Raw genomic sequence first — 22,685 nt, forward strand, 5'->3', positions numbered from 1 at the left:
GTACAGCAAAAGTGAATCAGTTATGCATATACATATATCCATTCTTCTTCAGATTCTTTTCCCATATCGGTTATTACAGAATATTGAGTAGAGTTCCCTGTGCGATACAGTAGGTCCTTATTGGTTATCTATTTTATATATAGTGATCTGTATATGTCAATCCCAATCTCCTAATTTCCTTTCCCATGCCATTTCCCCTTTGGTAACCATAAGTTTGTTTTCAAAATCTATGAGTCTTTCTGTTTTGTAAATAACTACATTTGTATCATTTTTTAAAAATTAGATTCCACATGTGAGTGATATCATATGATATTTGTCTTTCTCTGTCTGACTTATTTCACGTGATTCACAAAACAGTCTAAGAGTGCTTGAAACACCCTAAGAGGACATACTCTTTTCAAGAGATCTGGAAGGCTCCTTTTATTTGTGTGTTATAGACGCGTATTATAAAAGATATGTTTTGGAAACCATAAACAAGACCAAAAGACAACTATCAGAATGGGAGAAAATATTTGCAAATGAAGCAACTGACAAAGGATTAATCTCCAAGATTTACAAGCAGCTCATGCAGCTCAATAACAAAAAAACGAACAACCCAATCCAGAAATGGGCAGAAGACCTAAATAGACATTTCTCCAAAGAAGATATACAGATGGCCTACAGACACATGAAAGAATGCTCAACATCATTAATCATTAGAGAAATGCAAATCAAAACTACAATGAGATATCATCTCACACCGGTCAGAATGGCCATCATCAAAAAATCTAGAAACAGTAAATGCTGGAGAGGGTGTGGAGGAAAGGGAACACTCTTGCACTGTTGGTGGGAATGTAAATTGATACAGCCACTATGGAGAACAGTATGGAGGTTCCTTAAAAAACTACAAATAGAACTACCATACGACCCAGCAATCCCACTACTGGGCATATACCCTGAGAAAACCATAGGTCAAAAAGAGCCATGTAAAAAAAAAAAAAAAAAAAAAAAAAAAAAAAGCCATGTACCAAAATGTTCATTGCAGCTCTATTTACAATAGCCAGGACATGGAAGCAACCTAAATGTCCATCGACAGATGAATGGATAAAGAAGATGTGGCACATATATACAATGGAATATTACTCAGCCATAAAAAGAAATGAAATGGAGGTATTTGTAATGAGGTGGATGGAGTTAGAGTCTGTCATACAGAGTGAAGTAAATCAGAAAGAGAAAAACAAATACAGTATGCTAACACATATATACGGAATCTAAGGAAAAAAAAACAAAAAGGCCATGAAGAACCTAGTGGCAAGACGGGAATAAAGACACAGACCTACTAGAGAATGGACTTGAGGATATGGGGAGGGGGTGGGGTGAGATGTGACAGGGTAAGAGAGTGTCATGGACATATATACACTACCAAATGTAAAATAGATAACTAGTGGGAAGCAGCCGCATAGCACAGGGAGATCAGCTCGGTGCTTTGTGACCACCTAGAGGGGTGGGATGGGGAGGGTGGGAGGGAGGGAGATGCAAGAGGGAAGAGAAATGGGAACATATTGTATATGTATAACTGATTCACTTTGTTATAAACAGAAGCTAACACACCATTGTAAGGCAATTATACTTCAATAAAGATGTTAAAAAAAAAAAAAAAAGATATGTTTTGTCTTTTTCTTTAAAGAAATTCCCCCCAAACATCCTACTAGGTAATGCTTTGCTTAACTATTTTTGATGATTTTCTCTATATAATTGAAAAAAACTTTGGAATGTTTTATAATTAGCCCTCATTACTAATTTGGGCAGATTTTTCTGGTAATGACTTAAAGTGGTAACATTTGATCATTTTCACTAAGCTCATTCCAGCTCTTCTGTCCCTACACAGAGCTTATTTTTAAGCTCACTAAGTTTTAATATATAGAAATGACATGTTATCAAAGGACGGAATTTCTAAATTTTTGCCTAAACACAAAATCAATGTTAAGAAGAAGATTGACTAAAATTTCTTGAGCACGTGGGCATGCCAGAAATAATGCTTAAGATAAAAAAATGCATCTAATACAATACTTCAGTAGAGGAGATTTTTTTTTTTCTATAGCTACAGACATTGAGGCACAAGTAAATTGAAACTACTCAGCTGATAGAGGTAAATTCTGACTTATACCATTTCAGAGCCTGAGCTTATAAATCTCTTTCCAGAGAGTTTGTTGAGCTTTATAAATATCTAATACTTCGCTAATCTTCACTGATTGTCTACCATGTGTTGCTCACTGAGAGTATAAATCTGAGCAAAGCACAGGACTTGCCTTTTAGGAAGCCCTGGTCTAGTCTGTGCCTCTGTGTTCAGGAAGAGAATGTGTAAAGACTTGTTTCATCCAGAGATCTGTCCTTTCATGTTTCAAGTACAAAACTCATTTAAGCCAGTCAACCAGGGTGGTCCATGTTTATGGCCTAATTATTATTAAGGCCCAAAGATTATTTGCCACTCCTCTTCAGCATCTTCTAGGGTAATGGTAAGACTTCAACTGGATGGGAATTACAGATACAGACTCTTCTATCACAAGTCTGCTGTTGTGCCTTCTTCAAACTTTCTACAAATGTTTAAAAAACCAATTCAGCCCCATAGGCCTCCATGTTACGCATGTTCATGCAGGGCATACTTGAGCAGGAGAGCTGTACTGTCTAATATGATAACGACTAGCCTTAGGCGGCTATTTAAATTTAAATTAATTACCTGTTCAGTTTCAGCTGCAGTAACCTCATATCAAGTGCTCAAGAGCGTCTCTGACTAAAGGCCGCCATATTGGTAGGTACAAATCAAGAACATTTCCATCAGCAAAGAAGTTTCTATCAGGCAGTAGACTGGAGCTACAATTCTTTTTCCTTTTTTTAAAAAAATTTTTATTGCAATATAGTTGATTTCCAATGTTATGTTAGTTTCAGGTGTACAGCCAAGTGAATCAGTTACACATATAACTACTCTTTTTTAGATTCTTACAATTCTTTTTTTTTTTAACATCTTTCTTGGAGTTTAATTGCTTTACATTGTTGTTAGTTGCTGCTGTATAACAAAGTGAATCAGCTATGTGTATACATATATCCCCATATCCCCTCCCTCTTGCGTCTCCCTCTCACCCTCCGTATCCCACCCCTCTAGGTGGTCACAAAGTACTGAGCTGATCTCCCTGTGCTATGCGGCTGCTTCCCACCAGCTATCTATTTTACATTTGGTAATGTATATATGTCCATGCCACTCTCTCACTTCGTCCCAGCTTACCCTTCCCCCTCCCCTTGTCCTCAAGTCCATTCTCTACATCTGCGTCTTTATTCCTGTCCTGCCCCTAGGTTCTTCAGAACCATTTCTTTTCTTTTATGTTTTAGATTCCATATATATGTGTTAGCATATGGTATTTGTTTTTCTCTTTCTGACTTACTTCACTCTCTATGACAGACTCTAGGTCCATCCACCTCACTACAAATAACTCAATTTCGTTTCTTTTTATGGCTGAGTAATATTCCATTGTATATATGTGCCACATCTTCTTTATCCATTCATCTGTCGATGGACACTTAGGTTGCTTCAATGCCCTGGCTATTGTAAATAGAGCTGCAATGAACATTGTGGTACATGACTCTTTTTGACCTATGGTTTTCTCAGGGTATATGCCCAGTAGTGGGATTGCTGGGTTATATGGTAGTTCTATTTTTAGTTTTTTACAGAATCTCCATACGGTTCTCCATAGTGGCTGTATCAATTTACATTCCCACCAACAGTGCAAGAGGGTTCCCTTTTCTCCACACCCTCTCCAGCATTTATTGTTTGTAGATTTTTTGATGATGGCCATTCTGAATGGTGTGAGGTTTGCATTTCTCTAATAATTAGTGACGTTGAGCATCCTTTCATGTGTTTCTTGGCAATCTGTATATCTTCTTTGAAGAAATGTCTATTTAGGTCTTCTGCCCATTTTTGGATTGCGTTGTTTGTTTTTATGTTATTGAGCTGCATGAGCTGCTTGTATATTTTGGAGATTAATCCTTTGTCAGTTGCTTCATTTGTTACTATTTTCTCCCATTGTGAGGGTTGTGTTTTCATCTTGTTTATGGTTTCCTTTGCTGTGCAAAAGCTTTTAAGTTTTATTAGGTCCCATTTGTATATTTTTGTTTTTATTTCCATTTCTCTAGGAGGTGGGTCAAAAAGGATCTTGCTGTGATTTATGTCATAGAGTGTTCTGCCTATGTTTTCCTCTAAGAGTTTGATAGTGTCTGGCCTTACATTTAGGTCTTTAATCCATTTTGAGTTTATTTTTGTATATGGTATTAGGAAGTGTTCTAATTTCATTCTTTTACATGTAGCTGTCCAGTTTTCCCAGCACCACTTTTTGAAGAGGCTGTTTTTTCTCCACTGTATATTCTTGCCTCCTTTGTCAAAGATAAGGTGACCAAATGTGTGTGGGTTTATTTCTGGGCTTTCTATCCTGTTCCATTCATCTATATTTCTATTTTTGTGCCAGTACCATACTGTCTTGATTACTATAGCTTTGTAGTATAGTGTGAAGTCAGGGAGCCTGATTCTTCCATCTCTTTTTCTGTTTCTCAATATTGCACTGGCTATTCGGGATCTTTTGTGTTTCCATACAAATTGTGAAATTTTTTTTCTAGTTCTGTGTAAAATGCCATTGGTAGTTTGATAGGGATTGCATTGAATCTGTAGATTGATTTGGGTAGTATAGTCATTTTCACAATGTTGCTTCTTCCAATCCAAGAACATGGTATATCTCTCCATCTGTTGGTACCCTCTTTAATTTCTTTCATCAGTGTCTTAAAGTTTTGTGCATACAGGTCTTTTGTCTCCTTACGAAGGTTTATTCCTAGGTATTTTATTCTTTTTGTTGCAGTGATAAATGGGAGTGTTTCCTTAATTTCTCTTTCATATTTTTCATCATTAGTGTATAGGAATACATGAGATTTCTGTGCATTAATTTTGTATCCTGCTACTTTACCAAAATCATTGATTAGCTCTAGTACTTTTCTGGTAGCATCTTTAGGATTCTGTATGTATATAGTATCATGTCATCTGCAAACACTGACAGTTTTACTTCTTCTTTTCTGATTTTGACTCCTTTTATTTCTTTTTCTTCTCTGATTGCCATGGCTAAAACTTCCAAAACTATGTTGAATAATAACGGTGAGAGTGGGAAACCTTGTATTGTTCCTGATCTTAGTGGAACGATGTTGGCTGTGGGTTTGTCATATATGGCCTTTATTATGTTGAGGTAAGTTCCCTCTATGCCTACTTTCTGGAGAGTTCTTATCATAAATGGTGTTGAATTTTGTCGAAAGCTTTTTCTGCATCTATTGAGATTATCATACGGTTTTTATCCTTCAATTTGTTAATATGGTGTATCACATTAACTGATTTGGATATTTTGAAAAATCCTTGCATTCCTGGGATAAATCCCACTTGATCATGCTGTATGATCCTTTCAATATGTTGTTGGATTCTGTTTGCTAGTATTTTGTTGAGGATGTTTGCGTCTATATTCATCAGTGATATTGGCCTGTAGTTTTCTTTCTTTGTAATATCTTTGTTTGGTTTTGGTATCAGGGTGATGGTGGCCTCATAGAATGAGTTTGGGAGCGTTCCTCCCTCTGCTATATTTTGGAAGAGTTTGAGAAGGATAGGTGTTAGCTCTTCTATAAATGTTTGATAGAATTCGCCTGTGAAGCCATCTGGTCCTGGGCTTTTGTTTGTTGGAAGATTTTAAATCACAGTTTCAATTTCAGTGCTTGTGATTGGTCTGTTCATATTTTCTGTTTCTTCCTGGTTCAGTCTCAGAAGGTTGTGCATTTCTAAGAATTTCTCCATTTCTTCCAGGTTGTCCAATTTATTGGCATATAGTTGCTTGTAGTAATGTCTTATGATCCTTTGTATTTCTGCAGTGTCAGTTGTTACTTCTCCTTTTTTCATTTCTAATTCTATTGATTTGAGTCTTCTCCCTTTTTTTTTGATGAGTCTGGCTAATGGTTTATCAATTTTGTTTATCTTCTCGAAGAACCAGCTTTTAGTTTTATTTATCTTTGCTATAGTTTCCTTCATTTCTTTTTCATTTATTTCTGATCTGATATTTATGATTTCTTTCCTTCTGCTAACTTTGGGGGTTTTTTGTTCTTCTTTCTCTAATTGCTTTAAGTGTAAGGATAGTTTATTTATTTGAGATTATTCTTGTTTCTTGAGGTAGGGTTTTATTCCTATATACTTCCCCCATAGAACTGCTTTTGCTGCATCCCATAGGTTTTGTGTCATCGTGTTTTCATTGTCATTTGTTTCTAGGTATTTTTTTATTTCTTCTTTGATTTCTTCAGTGATCTCTTGTTTATTTAGTAGCATATTGTTTAGCTTTCATGTGCCTGTAATTTTTACAGTTTTTTTCCTGTAATTGATATCTAGTCTTATAGCCTTGTTGTCGGAAAAGATACTTGATATGATTTCAATTTTCTTAAATTTACCAAGGCTTGATTTGTGACCCAAGATATGATCTATCCTGGAGGATGTTCCATGAGCACTTGAGAAGAAAGTGTATTCTGTTGTTTTTGGATGGAATGTCCTATAAATATCAATTAAGTCCATCTTGTTTAATGTATCATTTAAAGCTTGTGTTTCCTTATTTATTTTCATTTTGGTTGATCTGTCCATTGGTGAAAGTGAGGTGTTAAATTCCCCACTATGATTGTGTTACTGTTGATTTCCCCTTTTATGGCTGTTAGCATTTGCCTTATGTATTAAAGTGCTCCTATGATGGCTGCATAAATATTTCAATTGTTATATCTTCTTGGATTGATCCTTTGATCTTTATGTAGTGTCCTTCTTTGTCTCTCATAATAGTTTTTACTTAAAGTCTATTTTGTCTGGTATGAGAATTGCTACTCCATCTTTCCTTTGATTTCCATTTGCATGGAATATCTTTTTCCATCCCCTCACTTTCAGTCTGTATGTGTCCCTAGGTCTGAGGTGGGTCTCTTGTAGACAGCATATATACGGGTCTTTTTTTTGTATCCATTCAGCCAGTCTATGTCTTTTGGTTGGAGCATTTAATCCATTTACATTTAAGGTAATTATTGACATGTATGTTCCTATTACCATTTTGTTAATTGTTTTGGGTTTATTATTGTAGGTCTTTTCCTTGTCTTGTGTTTCCTGTCTAGAGAAGTTCCTTTAGCATTTGTTGTAAAGCTGGTTTGGTGGTGCTGAATTCTCTTAACTTTTGCTTGTCTGTAAAGGTTTTAATTTCTCCATTGAATCTGCATGAGATCCTTGCTGGGTAGAGTAATCTTGGTTGTAGGTTTTTCCCTTTCATCACTTTAAATATGTCCTGCCAGTCCCTTCTGGCTTGCAGAGTTTCTGCTGAAAGATCAGCTGTTCACCTTATGGGGATTCCCTTGTATGTTATTTGTTGCTTTTCCCTTGCTGCTTTTAATATTTTTTCTTTGTATTTAATTTTTGATAGTTTGATTAATATGTGTCTTGGCATGTTTCTCCTTGGATTTATCCTTTGTGGGACTCTCTGGACTTCCTGGACTTGATTGACTATTTCTTTTCCCATATTAGGGAAGTTTTCAACTATAATCTCTTGAATTATTTTCTCAGTCCCTTTCTTTTTATCTTCTTCTTCTGGGACCCCTATAATTTGAATGTTGGTGCATTTAATGTTGTCCCAGAGGTCTCTGTGACCGTCCTCAATTCTTTTCATTTTTTTTTCTTTATTCTGCTCTGCGGTAGTTATTTCCACTGTTTTGTCTTCCAGATCACTTTTCCGTTCTTCTGCCTCAGTTATTCTGCTCTTGATTCCTTCTAGAGAATTTTTAATTTCATTTATTGTGTTGTTCATCATTGTTTGTTTGCTCTTTAGCTCTTCTAGGTCCTTGTTAAATGTGTCTTGTATTTTCTCCATTCTATTTCCAAGGTTTTGGATCATCTTTACTATTATTACTCTGAATTCTTTTTCAGGTAGACTGCCTATTTCCTCTTTATTTGTTTGGTCTGGTGGGTTTTTACCTTGCTCCTTCATCTGCTGCATATTTCTCTTTCTTCTCATTTTGCCTCACTTACTGTGTTTGGGGTCTCCTTTTTGCAGGCTGCATGTTCGTAATTCCCGTTGTTTTTGGGATCTGCCCCCAGTGGGTAAATTTGGTTCAGTGGGTTGTGTAGGCTTCCTGGTAGAGGGGACTGGTGCCTATTTTCTGGTGGGTGAAGCTGAAACTTGTCTTCCTGGTGGGCAGGACCGCATCTGGTAATGTGTTTTGGGTTGTCTGTGAACTTATTTTGATCTTTGGCAGCCTCTCTGCTAATGGTTGGGGTTGTGTTCCTGTCTTGTTAGTTGTTTGGCATGGGGTGTCCAGCACTGGAGCTTGCTGGTCATTGGGTGGAGCTGGGTCTTAGCATTGAGACAGAAATCTCTGGGAGATTTCTCACTCTCGCCGACTGATATTACTTGGGGCCAGGAGGTCTCTGGTGGTCCAGTGTCCTGCACTCGGCTCTCTCACCTCAGAGGCTCAGGCCTGACCCCTGGCTGGAGCACCAAGATGCTGTCAGCCGCATGGCAGTGAATGTGGCTGTCTCCATTATGAAGTCAGATTATAAGGGTCTACAATAACTGTCCAGCTACAACAGGCTGACTTGGAAGCACTTTGTCTACAAGGCTCTCTCCAGCAGCTGGTGGCTAAAGGAGTAGATTTCCATGTGTGCTGCCAGAACCTTAAACGTTTATATAGAGGTCTTCACTGGGTTCAGTCACGGATTTGGTACAGATGGTCTCAAGAACATCTTACTCTCTCAAGGCTGTGTGCTTGAAACTGCTCCTAAGCCTGAGGGTGTACAAGCTGCAGGAAGACGAGACCACCCGGGGCGGCCTGCAAGCCGTGATTCTTTCCACGAACCCTGCTGTTGCTTGTCATGGAATCCAGCTTCCCCTGCCGCTCTGCAATGAGTTTTCAGTGAAGCTTTCTCTCTGTGCTGATGAGATTCCTGCTACTTGACTTGCCCAAAGCCATAGAGCCCTTAAATGTTGGGGCTGTGATGCAAACCCAGCCAATCTGGCTCAAAGGTCGGTGTCACCTCACCCTAAACGCCTCACCCCCGCGAGCCACCTCCTCAAGCCCGCACTGCCACAGGAAGAGTCGCCTGCATTCTTACAATTCTTAAATAATGTACTTTGGGGTTTGCAATATGGATGATTTGGGATATATTACCTAATAGCAAAATTTGATGTAGCTGTGAGCATGCAGGGTTTAGTTATTTCGTGTTTGGTGACATCCCACGGATGAACAACCAGAATAAGTGATTTCAGAGTTGTGTTGAGATGTGTTTTCTTGCTGTGTACTTTTACGTGCTGTGCTTGTTAAGAGTGGTTTCGTGCGCAAACCAAGTAGAATGTTCAACCTACATTATTTTTTCTACTCGAGCCTAATATAATGTCACTGATGTTTAGAACATTTCAGGAAGTTTGCACATGAAACTGTTTCCCTGCTGAGAGCATGCGTCTTGAAGGTGAAAAGTGGGAGGGCTTTTGCTTTTCACCTTATGCTTTTCTGTGCTCTTTGAATTTTCTAACAAAGTGTTACTTTCATTTAAAAAAGTGAAAACTGAACTAGTTACATAAAAAGTAAGCAAAAACACTGCTTTTATAAATAACTAAGACAACATCATATCTGTTATACTATGCGAGTGTCTAATTTGTCCATTTATTGAGTGTTTATTATGTGAAAACCTTTTTGCCGAGTTCTCTTGGGTAATGGATATGAAAGCAATGGAGCATTTTTCTATGCTTTTAAGGGCCTTGTTTCTAAGTAGCAGAGATGGGTGCAAATAAGGATTGTTAAATGCATGTCTAAAGCAGCACAGGATATCCTCCATCTTCCTTGTAGTCCATTGTTATAGATAAAAGAGGCTTTCTGGATGCCTGAAAATTCTCCTCATGTGCTGGTATGTCAAGGGTTACTGCCATATCAATTCCACATGTTTATCTCCCCATCAAGCCCAGCCAGTGGTGCGCTTACTGGTTCCCAGGGTCTGCAGAGCTCTTTCCTGAGCTGTCTTTGGACACCAAGTCCATCCCCACTGGTGCTGTGTGGCTTGCCTCCCCTTCTGTTCCCACTTCATAGCTCTTCCTCAGAGGATCTTTCTGATGCTAAAAGCAAAGTTCTCCTCTCCTCTGTTTCCCTTGTCTCTACTTTCACCTCTGCAATTTGGACTTGTGATGCATTACTGATGAATCAACAGATTACTTTCAACCAGGGAGCTAACAGAAATAACACAATTTTTTACTCATTTGGGGCATTCCTTGGTCACCTGATACCATGGAGGCCATTCTAGGTGCTTACTGTTTGTTGATATGCTGATAAAATAAACCAAAGATTTCATTTCAAAGACAAAATAAAATTAAGATTGACATGGAAAATACATAGTATATATGAGGTCAGGGTAATAAAAGGTTAATTTGACACTTAGAGGATTAAAAAAAAAGAGAACATGGAGGCTTTTGATGCCAATTGTACCCTTCAGGTGTAGAGATTCAAAACAACTTTCTTTCCTTAGGACACACAGAGTTGGACTATAATGCCATTTTACTGAATGTTATAAATAAACACATCAAAACACACCTTTGCATTTTGCTGTTTGTATGGAGCCTGACCACTTCCCTGCCCATGTATCTATAAGCTGGAATCATCTGAACTTGTCAATGAGAAGGCAACTAAATTATCATTGGCAGTCACGTGGGTTTGCTAAGGGTCTAGTCTAACACTATTATATCTCATCTCATGGGCATTCTGGAAAATTGAACTTTAAGGTATTGAAATTTATTTTATAGACAGGTGAATTTTGCAGACTCTACCAGGATACATTTCCCTATAAAATGAATCCCTCTGAAACTTCCTTTGTACTGTTTAGACAGTTAATTTGACAGCTTGAATTGAGGCTTAAAAATAGCCATATTTTGTACCTATAATACTCCTTATGAAAGTCTATCCTAAGGAAATAACCTTAGGATAGATTTTAAAAGATTAACAAGTAGGATGTTCATTACAAAATAATTATATAGGGAAAAAAAGAAAATAATCCAAATGTCTAATATTAGATAAGTGGTTAAATATATAACGTTCATGTATTGTAAGCCTATTCTGTCATTAAAAATCATGTGCATTTTTAAAAGTATATATAATTTCAAGGAAAGTTCTATACAAAATTACTTTAAGTTATCTAAACTTTTTAAAATGCACATATACAAATAGAAAATAAAAGACTGGTACATGATGACCACCATTAATATTTTGATATGCTTCTCCTTGATGGAATTCTGGGGTTTTTTTTTCCATTTTAAAGAAATTTCCTCAATTTTCCTGATGACCTAAAGAATGATTGATTTAATTTTAAAAAGTCATTTGCCAGTTTTCTTGCTCACCTACCTTTCCTTTATGCCAGTACCTAACTTAAGAGCCATCTAAAAAAGGAAGTTGTAAAGATGATGAGGAATTAAAGGGAAGGCTAGCCTCTATTCACTCTGCACCACATAGTATTTTGATTTTTGCAGATACAATATCTTGACCCAAGGCAATCAAAAGCAAACAAATAAAAAAAGCAAACAAAATCAATATTTCTAGGAGCATGATGACTTGCTGCATTTAAACTGTGGTTGGAGAACGGTTTCACATTTCAGGAATCATGGAAGCTTCAAATGAAGGTCATTATCAGTGTTGGCCTTTTAAAAGTGATGGGAAGAAAATAGTCCATTTAAAGTACAGAAGCAGCTTTGCAATGGCCCTACTGTGCAATCAGAGGGGAAGGCACGAGCCTTGCGAGATATTTACACATTGTTGGAACCTGAGGTATTCAAACCTGCCATCACAAAGCCACTGTCATTCATTGTAGCATCCTGGTTCCAGGTCCTCTGCTGAGCAGAAAGGAGCATTACAAGAAAACAAGGGAAAAGGGGATTTGAAAGACTCAAATTAAAATCCGAGTTTAGAAAAGACTGCATTAACAAAATAGAAAAATTAAAGGCACTATGAGAGATTCCTGTGTAACTGGAATTCAGCTAGCTCAGACATCCTTAGTAGATTTCTAGCTAAATCCCCGTAGCTCTAAGGACTTAGTTAGAAATCCACTTTCTACCTGCCAGTAACTTCAAGTAGTGTTTGTTTTGTGAGCTGGGCAAATAACTTAACCTTTCTGAGTCTCAGTTTGTTATCTCTAAAATGGGCATCACAATAGCACCTAAACTCATGGGTGGCTATGAGCAGGTAAATAATTTATCACAATATGTGCAATGTTTAAAAAGTAAAATAAGTATCAGTTCTCTTAATAGTCACTATTTTTAGATTATTCATGCACATTTGATCTCTCAAAAATATAAATGCTTGAAAATTAAGAGTAGTACATCTTTCCTTAATTGTAGCTGTACTTGAAGGAAAAACAGCTACCTTTACAGGCTGTTCAAGCTTTAAGATCTTATAAAACGATCTAATAGCTATTTAATTATGACTGACAAGCTGCTACTAGATGCAGGAGGTTACATTGCACAAACGTTCCACTCTACATGATGATGAATAGTAACCCCAGAGTCAAAGCTATTAGCTGAAGTTTTTCACCCAATCTCAGCACAATTTTAACCACATGTGTTTGGTGTGTGTTTGTGTGTGCACACACTCCAAGGCATGCATGAGTGTGTATATTTAACTTTCCTATCTTTACTAGCTTCTGTGGAGAGACTACACTGAAATAATAATGCTAATGACACAGTGATTTTTCTGAGAGGTTGGGTATTTCTCCAATGCTCACATAGCTTCTGTTTCTTTCCTTCCCCTAGGGACAGGACATAGGTGGGTCTTAGCTTGCCAGAGATAATATGGAGAATGTCTGTTTTCTGGATTTTCACTTACTGTTGCTATTGGGAGCAACTTACTATTGGGAGCAACTTTTTTGAATTTCTTCTCCTCCTCCTAACCCATCTGACACTCAATCCTGAGGCAAGCCACCCACGCCGGACTTTTTTTTGTCCTCCCAGGCAAGATGAAGTACTTCCATATCAGTGAATAGGTAGAAACAGTTTTCTGATCCATTCTGGTCGCCACTATCAAACGCCAGCTCAAATCACATAAGATATTAACCAGAGTGCGTCAAGCGGCCTTCAAGAAAGTCAGGATGAGAATTTGTCTCCTACTGACTGCTACTTAGACATTCCTAAGCCACAGCCACCCCAGGAAAGCTTCTCAGTTTGACTATAGAGGTTGCATGGGAAAAAAATATTTTGATAAAATCACCTGTTTGGATAGAGAAGGTTGGATAACCCTCTACTCACATAGTGGCACAAAAGCTTCAAATCTGTAGGAAGATGGTATAAATGAAGGTAGGACAAAACAATGTGTGTATGTGTGTGTGTGTGTGTATATATATATGCATATATATACTCATTCATTCATTACGTATGTAGGTATGTACTGCTCACCAGAACATTGCTTGCCCTACTCTCATTTATGGTATCTTCATACAAAGCAGAAAGCATTAGGTCACTATATTGCAGGGGACATGGGTGAAAGTGAACCCCGGGGCAGTCTCACTGCTACCACCACCACTACCGCATGGTTCTCTGACTCCGTATTTCAGCCTCTCCCGTCTTCTCACAAAACGCTGACTTTTTTCTCTCTCCTTAATATGTTGAGATGTGAACATTTTCATTGCTGTGCATAAGAAAATGAGATTCAAAGTGGGAAACCTAAGTGGTAAAAATATGCATTTTTTAATATTGGACTCAGTAAAGGAATCATCATTTTACAAGAGAGAAACGTATGGCTCTAAACCTGTTCCGTATGTGCATTGCCTCTTATTGAAGACATGGGTGATTGACACGGAGCTGGAGAGCATCTTTTCTTCATTGATATGGAATGATTCTGAGAGGCTGGCCCAAGAACCAGAAGTTAAGAATTTCTCTTTTTTTCTATGCTTCCAGAACTGATAACAATCTAAGAAATACAATTAGGAAGGTGAAACCCCTAAATCAGGATTTAGAAAACCAGGATGGCAGAAAGGACATCAATGATTACAAGAGAAAATTTCATAGCAAAAACATATGGCTAAATGAGAAAAGTAAAGCATACTTATCAACTCCAAGGAGAAGGAAGTTGTGAGCAAAGTTTTTGAGAGCAAACTGCCATCCTGAATTTTAGTGTTTAAAAAAAAGCAAATCTTGATGAGTAGAATTACATTAGTTATGTGGGACAGCCAAAAGATGTGACTGGTTTAATAAAAAGAAGGGTTTCTTTACAGTGTATCTGCTTAGCTGGTGAATCCCCCCTTTTTTTACTCATTTGTTTATATTTGAAATTTCATAGCCAATCAGTGTGAACTTTGCTATTCTAATAGGGCTTTTTTTTCCAGAGTCATTAAGATCTCTATACAATTACTCTCCCTCTTTGATCCTAAACCCCATAGCCAGGAAAGCTTGTTTGTATTCTGTTTAGAAAGTGGGCATTTAATTAGTGGCACTTCTGTAAACACACCATGTTTAAACTGATTACACTTGTTACACCTCACCTCCAACTATACCTGTAGCAACTAAATCACTCTTCCTCATCAGCTATCATTTATGTCTTATTAGCATCAAGAGGAAATGAAAAGAAGTCACACCCATTTAATTTCATCTCAGGACTTTTGAGTTTAGTTCCTGTACTGATGGTGCTTATTTGTAAAACAGGACATTATAAAAAGATGAGTGATTAACTAATGTTATATAAGGTGATCAGAGCACATTGTTACAGTTTTCTATGTCATAAGCATATTTCAAGTATAATCTCTGGAAGAACTGCATTCAAACTCGGCATCACATCATGTTGTGTTATTGTATCGTTTCTTGGAGGAGATTACTAGCTAAGATTTTTCCCCCTCTTTTTTCTCTCTTTTTTTCTAAATATTCCTGGCAGGTACTAAGCACAAAACGATGCTAGAAGCTCGGAATGGAAGTGGGACTATCAAAGCCTTCCCTAGGGTAGGTGTGAAAGGCAAAGGACCAGTGAATAAGGGGAATACAGGCCTGCAGAACAAAACGTTTCACTGTGAAATCTGTGATGTGCACGTCAACTCGGAAACACAACTTAAACAGGTAGGCGGTACCCATTCTAGAAGTGAAAGCAGATGGGGGTCACGCACGAGCAGAATGTGTGTTTCCTCTGTTCCCTTTCTTTTCTGTTTTTCTCTCCCATCCATCCATCCATCCATCCATCCATCCATCCATCCATCCGTCCATCCATCCATCCATTTAGCTTCTTATTCACTTTCCTTATTTATTTATGCATATTTTGGTTGCTTAAAGGAATACTAAAATGTAATGGCTTCTAAGATCTTTCTGAAATTGCCTGAAGTGAGTCTGTGCTATTTTTATATATGAAGAGTGGGAGGAAAGGGGGTAGTAGATCTTTTCTTTACCAGGTTTCCCACTCAGAAGTGTTGATTTTCTTTAAAGGTCAAATTTCAATGTTCCATTTTTACTTGTTTAGATATTTACATGCTACCACTAATTTTGTGCTGTGCTCTTCTTTTATATTATGTACTTTATTACATGGTGGTGTACTGTATTTCTAAATCCTGCAGCCACCTGCTAACAAGATGACTAATCCTGTTGCATTCACTTTTACTCTGAATAGCCTTCCAAAGAGATCAGTTCTACGTTTCTAGTTGAAGTCCCAGCCCTCATATTGTGTTGTGTTTTATATGCATACGTTCTTGCACTGATTTTTACACACCTTAGTTATTTATCTTTAGAATTTAAGGGGTTGACATTTGGCTGTACAAATGTGAGGATAAATATTAGTATGGAAATAAATTCATGCCCGCCTGGCCATCTTTGTTTATTTGCACATAAAATTCCTTCAGACATTTCTTTCCTTTGTAAATGTCCATAAAACGAGATCTGTGCAGTAATAAGGAAAAAGGCTGGGAAAAAGAAGACCCTGCTATTTGTTTAAAATAGACTAAAATGGCTAGCACAAAGGTATCTCTCCTCAAAGCATCAGTATCCGAGGACAAAAGTGCACGCTCTTTTATTTTTGTCTTTCTTCAACTTGCATGAAATAATTAATATCCTGCCCCAGGTTAAAACAATATTTATGAGGGGTTTGGGGGATAATTTTTTTAAAGCTGTCATTTTTAATTGCTTTTAATAGCATATTAGCAGTAGAAGGCACAAAGACAGAGCTGCTGGGAAGCCCCCGAAACCTAAATACAGTCCTTACAACAAACTGCAGAAGGCAGCACATCCGCTGGGGGTGAGTGTCCTTTTTGCTTCCCAATAGAGAGTAGCCTTTCTTTCTTTTTTTTTTTTTTAATAAATGTATTTATTTATTTATATTTTATTTTTGGCTGCGTTGGGTCTTTGTTGCTGCACACAGGCTTTCTCTAGTTGTGCTGAGCGGGGGCTAGTCTTGGTTACGGAGCGCGGGCTTCTCACTGCGGTGGCCTCTCTTGTTGCAGAGCATGGGCTCTAGGTGCCCGGGCTTCAGTAGTTGTGGCACGCAGGCTCAGTAGTTGTGGTGCATGGGCTTTGCTGCTCCGTGGCATGTGGGATCTTCCCGGACCAGGGCTCGAAGCCGTGTCCCCTGCATTGGCAGGAGGATTCTTAACCACTGTGCCACCAGGGAAGCCTGAGAGTAGCCTTTCATGTCCTGCAGTCTACTCACTGAACTTGGATTTTTTTTTTGTCAGTTACTAAGTGAAATGAATGGAAGATACCCAAGTAAAGACAAACAATTGATTTGAAAGTCCAACTCCTACTCCACCAACAGAATCATTGGTTTCATGAGTTGTTTGAGTGTTTTGTCACCATTAGCCAAAGTCCAGCATCTTATCTTTTTAGTTGGGCACAGGTTTACAACAGAGCATGGGGATGGGAGGAAAACCAAACTCTTTTGTGTCAGGTAGGTAATCGCATGAAATCTGGACTTGAGGTTAGTGGATACTATTAGGAAAAGGCCGGTGAAAACAAATTCTTACATCTCCTTTTTAAGGTCTTCAGGAGACAAAGCACCAGTGTTGTTGATTCCCTCAACAATTTTGTCTTTTGAATAACACACTCTCAAAGGCATGGCTCCTTTTTAAAAATTATTCACCTAAGGACACTATCTAAGGCCTGGGAAATATTTCCTGAGACATGCCCTCTTGTTTTAGATTAGTAAACATATTAGTACTGATGTCCTGACCTAGAATTTTTGTAGGATTTTAGGGGAAGTCTGTAAACCTCCTGACATCTTAAGCTAATATTTATGCTTTTGTTCTGGTTGAAATGACCATAGCTTACATCTAACAGACCCAGCGCTCTGCATTGTTTAGCTGTAATAAACTATAGCTGTGTGCATAAAAAAATTAAGATGAAGAACAATTGATCTACAGTATGTGCTGAATTATGCATTTTGAAATCTGTTTTCTTCAAAATAGATCTTATTAATAATCAATGCTACTGTGTGCTGCTGACACATGAAAATACAGTTAAAGGAAAACTGCAGTCATCCATTATGAGACCTCAGAATGAGTTGACCCAATTAATTTAGTAGCATCACCCATTTTTATGCAAATGAAGTCATTTTACTCTCTTGCATAGAATCAATTTTAGCTGCATTGAGTGGCTGTGAATTCTGCATGGAGCTGATGTTTCAGCACCACTAGTCATAACCTGAGTGCTATTTCTGACCTGTGTAGATGCAGCTTTCAACAATCAAGTGAATGGTTCTTAAATAAACAGAGAAGTCAAATTGTGTTAATGTTAGTTTCCAAACCTCCTGCTTAACTGTCACTGTTACTATTTCCATAAATGGGACCATTCCCTTCCTGAGAACAGCCATCTTACTAATGCTACTAGTCAGAGAATGAACTGATTTTATATAGTAGGTTTGAGAGAATGTTCCTACCAATGAAAGCAAAACACGGCAAATTTTTTGGGAAGATAAGTTTTCTTTGCTTCTTTATTGAAAGAGGAATTTCTTTATTTTTACCTCTCTTGATTGGTACTCACACACCTTACTATGCTACTCACTTGACATACTTGCATAGTCTAATAGTAGCTGACAGTATTAGTTAATCTCTCTTTAAAAATGTCTATACTTTGCTAGTTAAAATGTGTGTAAAGAGTGCAGTAAAAACTTCCCTGTTTTTTCTCAAGATGAACACTTTCTTCACGAGGTATATTTATCATAAAAAATAAAATAGAGAGCTGGAACTCCTGGCTCGGGGTCTCTTCCCTCCGCCATCACTAAACTGCCCTGGAGCCCAAAGGGAGGGTGGCCTCACTGAGGCTGCCGGCTCTGGAGGGGCCCCAGCAGCCGAAGCTGCGACAGTTCTGGGGACTGCGGGATGGATCACTCATCCTGGGGTAAGCCAGCTGCCATGTCATGAGGACACTCAAGCAGCCCTAAGGAGAGATCCATGTAGCAATGAACTGAGGCCTCCTACCTACAGCCACATGACCATGTGGATGACAGGCTCTTGGCTCTCCAGCCAGGCATCAGGGCTGTACCTCTGAGGTGGGAGAGCCAAATTCAGGACACTGATCCACAAGAGACCTCCCAGCTCCACGTAATATCAAATGGCAAAAATCTCCCAGAGAGCTCCATCTCAATGCCAAGACCCAGCTCCACTCAACGACCAGCAAGTTACAGTGCCGGACACCCTATGCCAAACAACTAGCAAGAAAAGAACACAACCCCATCCTTTAGCAGAGAGGCTGCCTAAAATCATAAAAAAGCCACAGACACCCCAAAACACACCACCAGACATGGACCTGCCCACCAGAAAGACAAGATCCAGCCTCATCCACCAGAACACAAGCACTAGTCCCCTCCACCAGGAAGCCTACACAACCCACTGAACCAACCTTAGCCACTGGGGACAGACACCAAAAACAACAGGAACTACGAATCTGCAGCCTGCAAAAAGGAGACTCCAAACACAGTAAGTTAAGCAAAATGAGAAGACACAGAAACACACAGAAGATGAAGGAGCAAGGTAAAAACCCACCAGACCAAAAAAATGAAGAGGAAATAGGCAGTCTACATGAAAAAGAATTCAGAGTAATGATAGTAAAGATGATCCAAAATCTTGGAAACAGAAAGGAGAAAATACAAGACACATTTAACAAGGACCTAGAAGAGCTAAAGAGCAAACAAACAGTGATGAACAACACAATAAATGAAATTAAAAATTCTCTAGAAGGGATCAATAGCAGAAAAACTGAGGCAGAAGAACAGATAAGTGACCTGGAAGATAAAATAGTGGAAATGACTATTGCAGAGCAGAATAAAGAAAAAAGAATGAAAAGAATTGAGGACAGTCTCAGAGACCTCTGGGACAACATTAAACACACCAACATTCGAATTATAGGGGTCCCAGAAGAAGAAGATAAAAAGAAAGTGACTGAGAAAATATTTGAAGAGATTATAGTTGAAAACTTCTCTAATATGGGAAAGGAAATAGTTAATAAAGTCCAGGAAGCACAGAGAGTCCCATACAGGATAAATCCAAGGAGAAACATGCCAAGACACATATTAATCAAACTATCAAAAATTAAATACAAAGAAAAAATATTAAAAGCAGCAAGGGAAAAACAACAAATAACACACAAGGGAATCCCCATGAGGTGAACAGCTGATCTTTCAGCAGAAACTCTGCAAGGCAGAAGGGAGTGGCAGGACATATTTAAAGTGATGAAAGGGAAAAACCTACAACCAAGATTACTCTGCCTAGCAAGGATCTCATGCAGATTTGACGGAGAAATTAAAACATTTACAGACAAGCAAAGCTAAGAGAATTCAGCACCACCAAACCAGCGTTACAACAAATGCTAAAGGAACTTCTCTAGGCAGGAAACACAAGAGAAGGAAAAGACCTACAATAACAAACCCAAAACAATTAACAAAATGGTAATAGGAACATACATGTCAATAATTACCTTAAATGTAAATGAATTAAATGCTCCAACCAAAAGACATAGACTGGCTGAATGGATACAAAAAAAAGACCCGTATATATGCTGTCTACAAGAGACCCACCTCAGACCTAAGGACACATACAGACTGAAAGTGAGGGGATGGAAAAAGATATTCCATGCAAATGGAAATCAAAAGAAAGATGGAGTAGCAATTCTCATATCAGACAAAATAGACTTTAAAACAAAAACTATTACGAGAGACAAAGAAGGACACTACATAATGATCAAGGGATCAATCCAAGAAGAAGATATAACAATTGTAAATATTTATGCACCCAACATAGCAGCACCTCAATACATAAGGCAAATACCAATAGCCATAAAAGGGGAAATCGACAGTAACACAATCATAGTAGGGGACTTTAACACCCCACTTTCACCAATGGACAGATCATCCAAAATGAAAATAAATAAGGAAACACAAGCTTTAAATGATACATTAAACAAGATGGACTTAATTGATATTTATAGGACATTCCATCCAAAAACAACAGAATACACTTTCTTCTCAAGTGCTCATGGAACATTCTCCAGGATAGATCATATCTTGGGTCATGAATCAAGCCTTGGTAAATTTAAGAAAATTGAAATCGGATCAAGTATCTTTTCCGACCACAATGCTATGAGACTAGATATCAATTACAGGAAAAAAACTGTAAAAAATAAAAACACATGGAGGCTACACAATACACTACTTAATAACGAAGTGATCACTGAAGAAATCAAAGGGGAAATCAAAAAATACCTAGAAACAAATGGCATTGAAACACGATGACCCAAAACCTATGGGATGCAGCAAAAGCAGTTCTAAGAGGGAAGTTTATAGCAATAGAATCCTACCTTAAGAAACAAGAAATATCTCAAATAAACAACCTAACCTTACACCTAAAGCAATTAGAGAAAGAAGAACAAAAAAGCCCCAAAGTTAGCAGAAGGAAAGGTATCATAAAGATCAGATCAGACATAAATGAAAAAGAACTGAAGGAAACTATAGCAACGATCAATAAAACTAAAAGCTGGTTCTTTGAGAAGATAAACAAAAATGATAAACCATTAGCCAGACTTATCAAGAGAAAAAAATAGTAGACTCAAATCAATAGAATTAGAAATGAAAAAAGGAGAAGTAACCATTGACACTGCAGAAATACAAAGGATCATGCATGAGAGATTACTACAAGCAACTATATGCCAATAAAATGGACAACCTGGAATAAATGGACAAATTCGTAGAAATGCACAACCTTCCGAGACTGAACCAGGAAGAAATAGAAAACATGAACAGACCAATCACAAGCACTGAAATTGAAACTGGGATTAAAAATCTTCCAACAAACAAAAGCCCAGGACCAGATGGCTTCACAGCCGAATTCTATCAAACATTTAGAGAAGAGCTAACACCTATCCTTCTCAAACTCTTCCAAAATACAGCAGACAGAGGAACACTCCCAAACTCATTCTACGAGGCTACCATCACCCTGATACCAAAACCAGACAAAGATGTCACAAAGAAAGAAATCTATAGGCCAGTATCACTGATGAATATAGATGTAAAAATCCTCAACAAAATACTAGCAAACAGAATTCAACTGCACATTAAAAGGATCATACACCATGATCAAGTGAGGTTTATCTCAGGAATGCAAGGATTCTTCAATATATGCAAATCAGTCAATGTGATACACCTTATTAACAAATTGAAGGGGAAAAACCATATGATCATCTCAATAGATGAAGAGAAAGCTTTCGACCAAATTCAACACCAATTTATGATAAAAACCCTCCAGAAAGTAGGCTTAGAGGGAACTTTTCTCAACATAATAAAGGCCATATATGACAAATGCACAGCCAACATTGTCCTCAATGGTGAATAACTGAAACCATTTCCACTAAGATCAGGAACATACAAGGTTGCCCACTCTCACCACTATTATTCATCATAGTTTTGGAAGTTTTAGCCACAGCAATCAGTGAAGAAAAAGAAATAAAAGGAATCCAAATCAGAAAAGAAGAAGTAAAGCTGTCACTGTGTGCAGATGACATGATACTATACATAGAGAATCCTAAAGATGCTACCAGAAAAGTACTAGAACTAATCAATGAATTTGGTAAAGTACCAGGATACAAAATTAATGCACAGAAATCTCTTGCATTCCTATACACTAATGCTGAAAAATCTGAAAGTGATATTAAGAAAACACTCCCATTTACCATTGCAACAAAAAGAATAAAATATCTAGGAATAAACCTACCCAAGGAGAAAAAAGACCTGTATGCAGAAAATTATAAGACACTGATGAAAGAAATTAAAGACGATACAAATAGATAGAGAGATATACCATGTCCTTGGATTGCAAGAATCAACATTGTGAAAATGACTCTACTACCCAAAGCAATCTACAGATTTAATGCAAGCCCTATCAAACTACCACTGGCATTTTCCACAGAACTAGGACAAAAAAATTCACAATTTGTATGGAAACACAAAAGACCCTGAATAGCCAAAGCAATCTTGAGAAAGAAAAACGGAGCTGGAGCAGTCAGGCTCCCTGACTTCAGATTATACAGCAAAGCTACAGTAATCAAGACAGTATGGTACTGGCACAAAAACAGAAATATAGCTCAATGGAACAGGATAGAAAGCCCAGAGATAAACCCATGCACATATGGTCACCTTATCTTTGA

General features: G+C 37.8%; 1 protein-coding gene across 1 annotated transcript in view; it reads left to right on the forward strand.

Annotated features, from left to right (window-relative positions):
* Nucleotides 1–22,685, forward strand: part of ZNF385D (zinc finger protein 385D) — a 231,206-nt gene that overhangs the window by 203,617 nt on the left and 4,904 nt on the right. Inside the window, exons 5-6 of the mRNA XM_082460776.1 lie at nucleotides 14,953–15,131; nucleotides 16,192–16,293. Coding sequence (XP_082316902.1) covers nucleotides 14,953–15,131; nucleotides 16,192–16,293 — 281 coding nt within the window. The remainder of the gene's footprint in view (nucleotides 1–14,952; nucleotides 15,132–16,191; nucleotides 16,294–22,685) is intronic.

This window comes from Balaenoptera physalus (assembly GCF_965194825.1).
Source record: "Balaenoptera physalus genome assembly, chromosome: 4".
Taxonomy (NCBI): domain Eukaryota; kingdom Metazoa; phylum Chordata; class Mammalia; order Artiodactyla; family Balaenopteridae; genus Balaenoptera; species Balaenoptera physalus.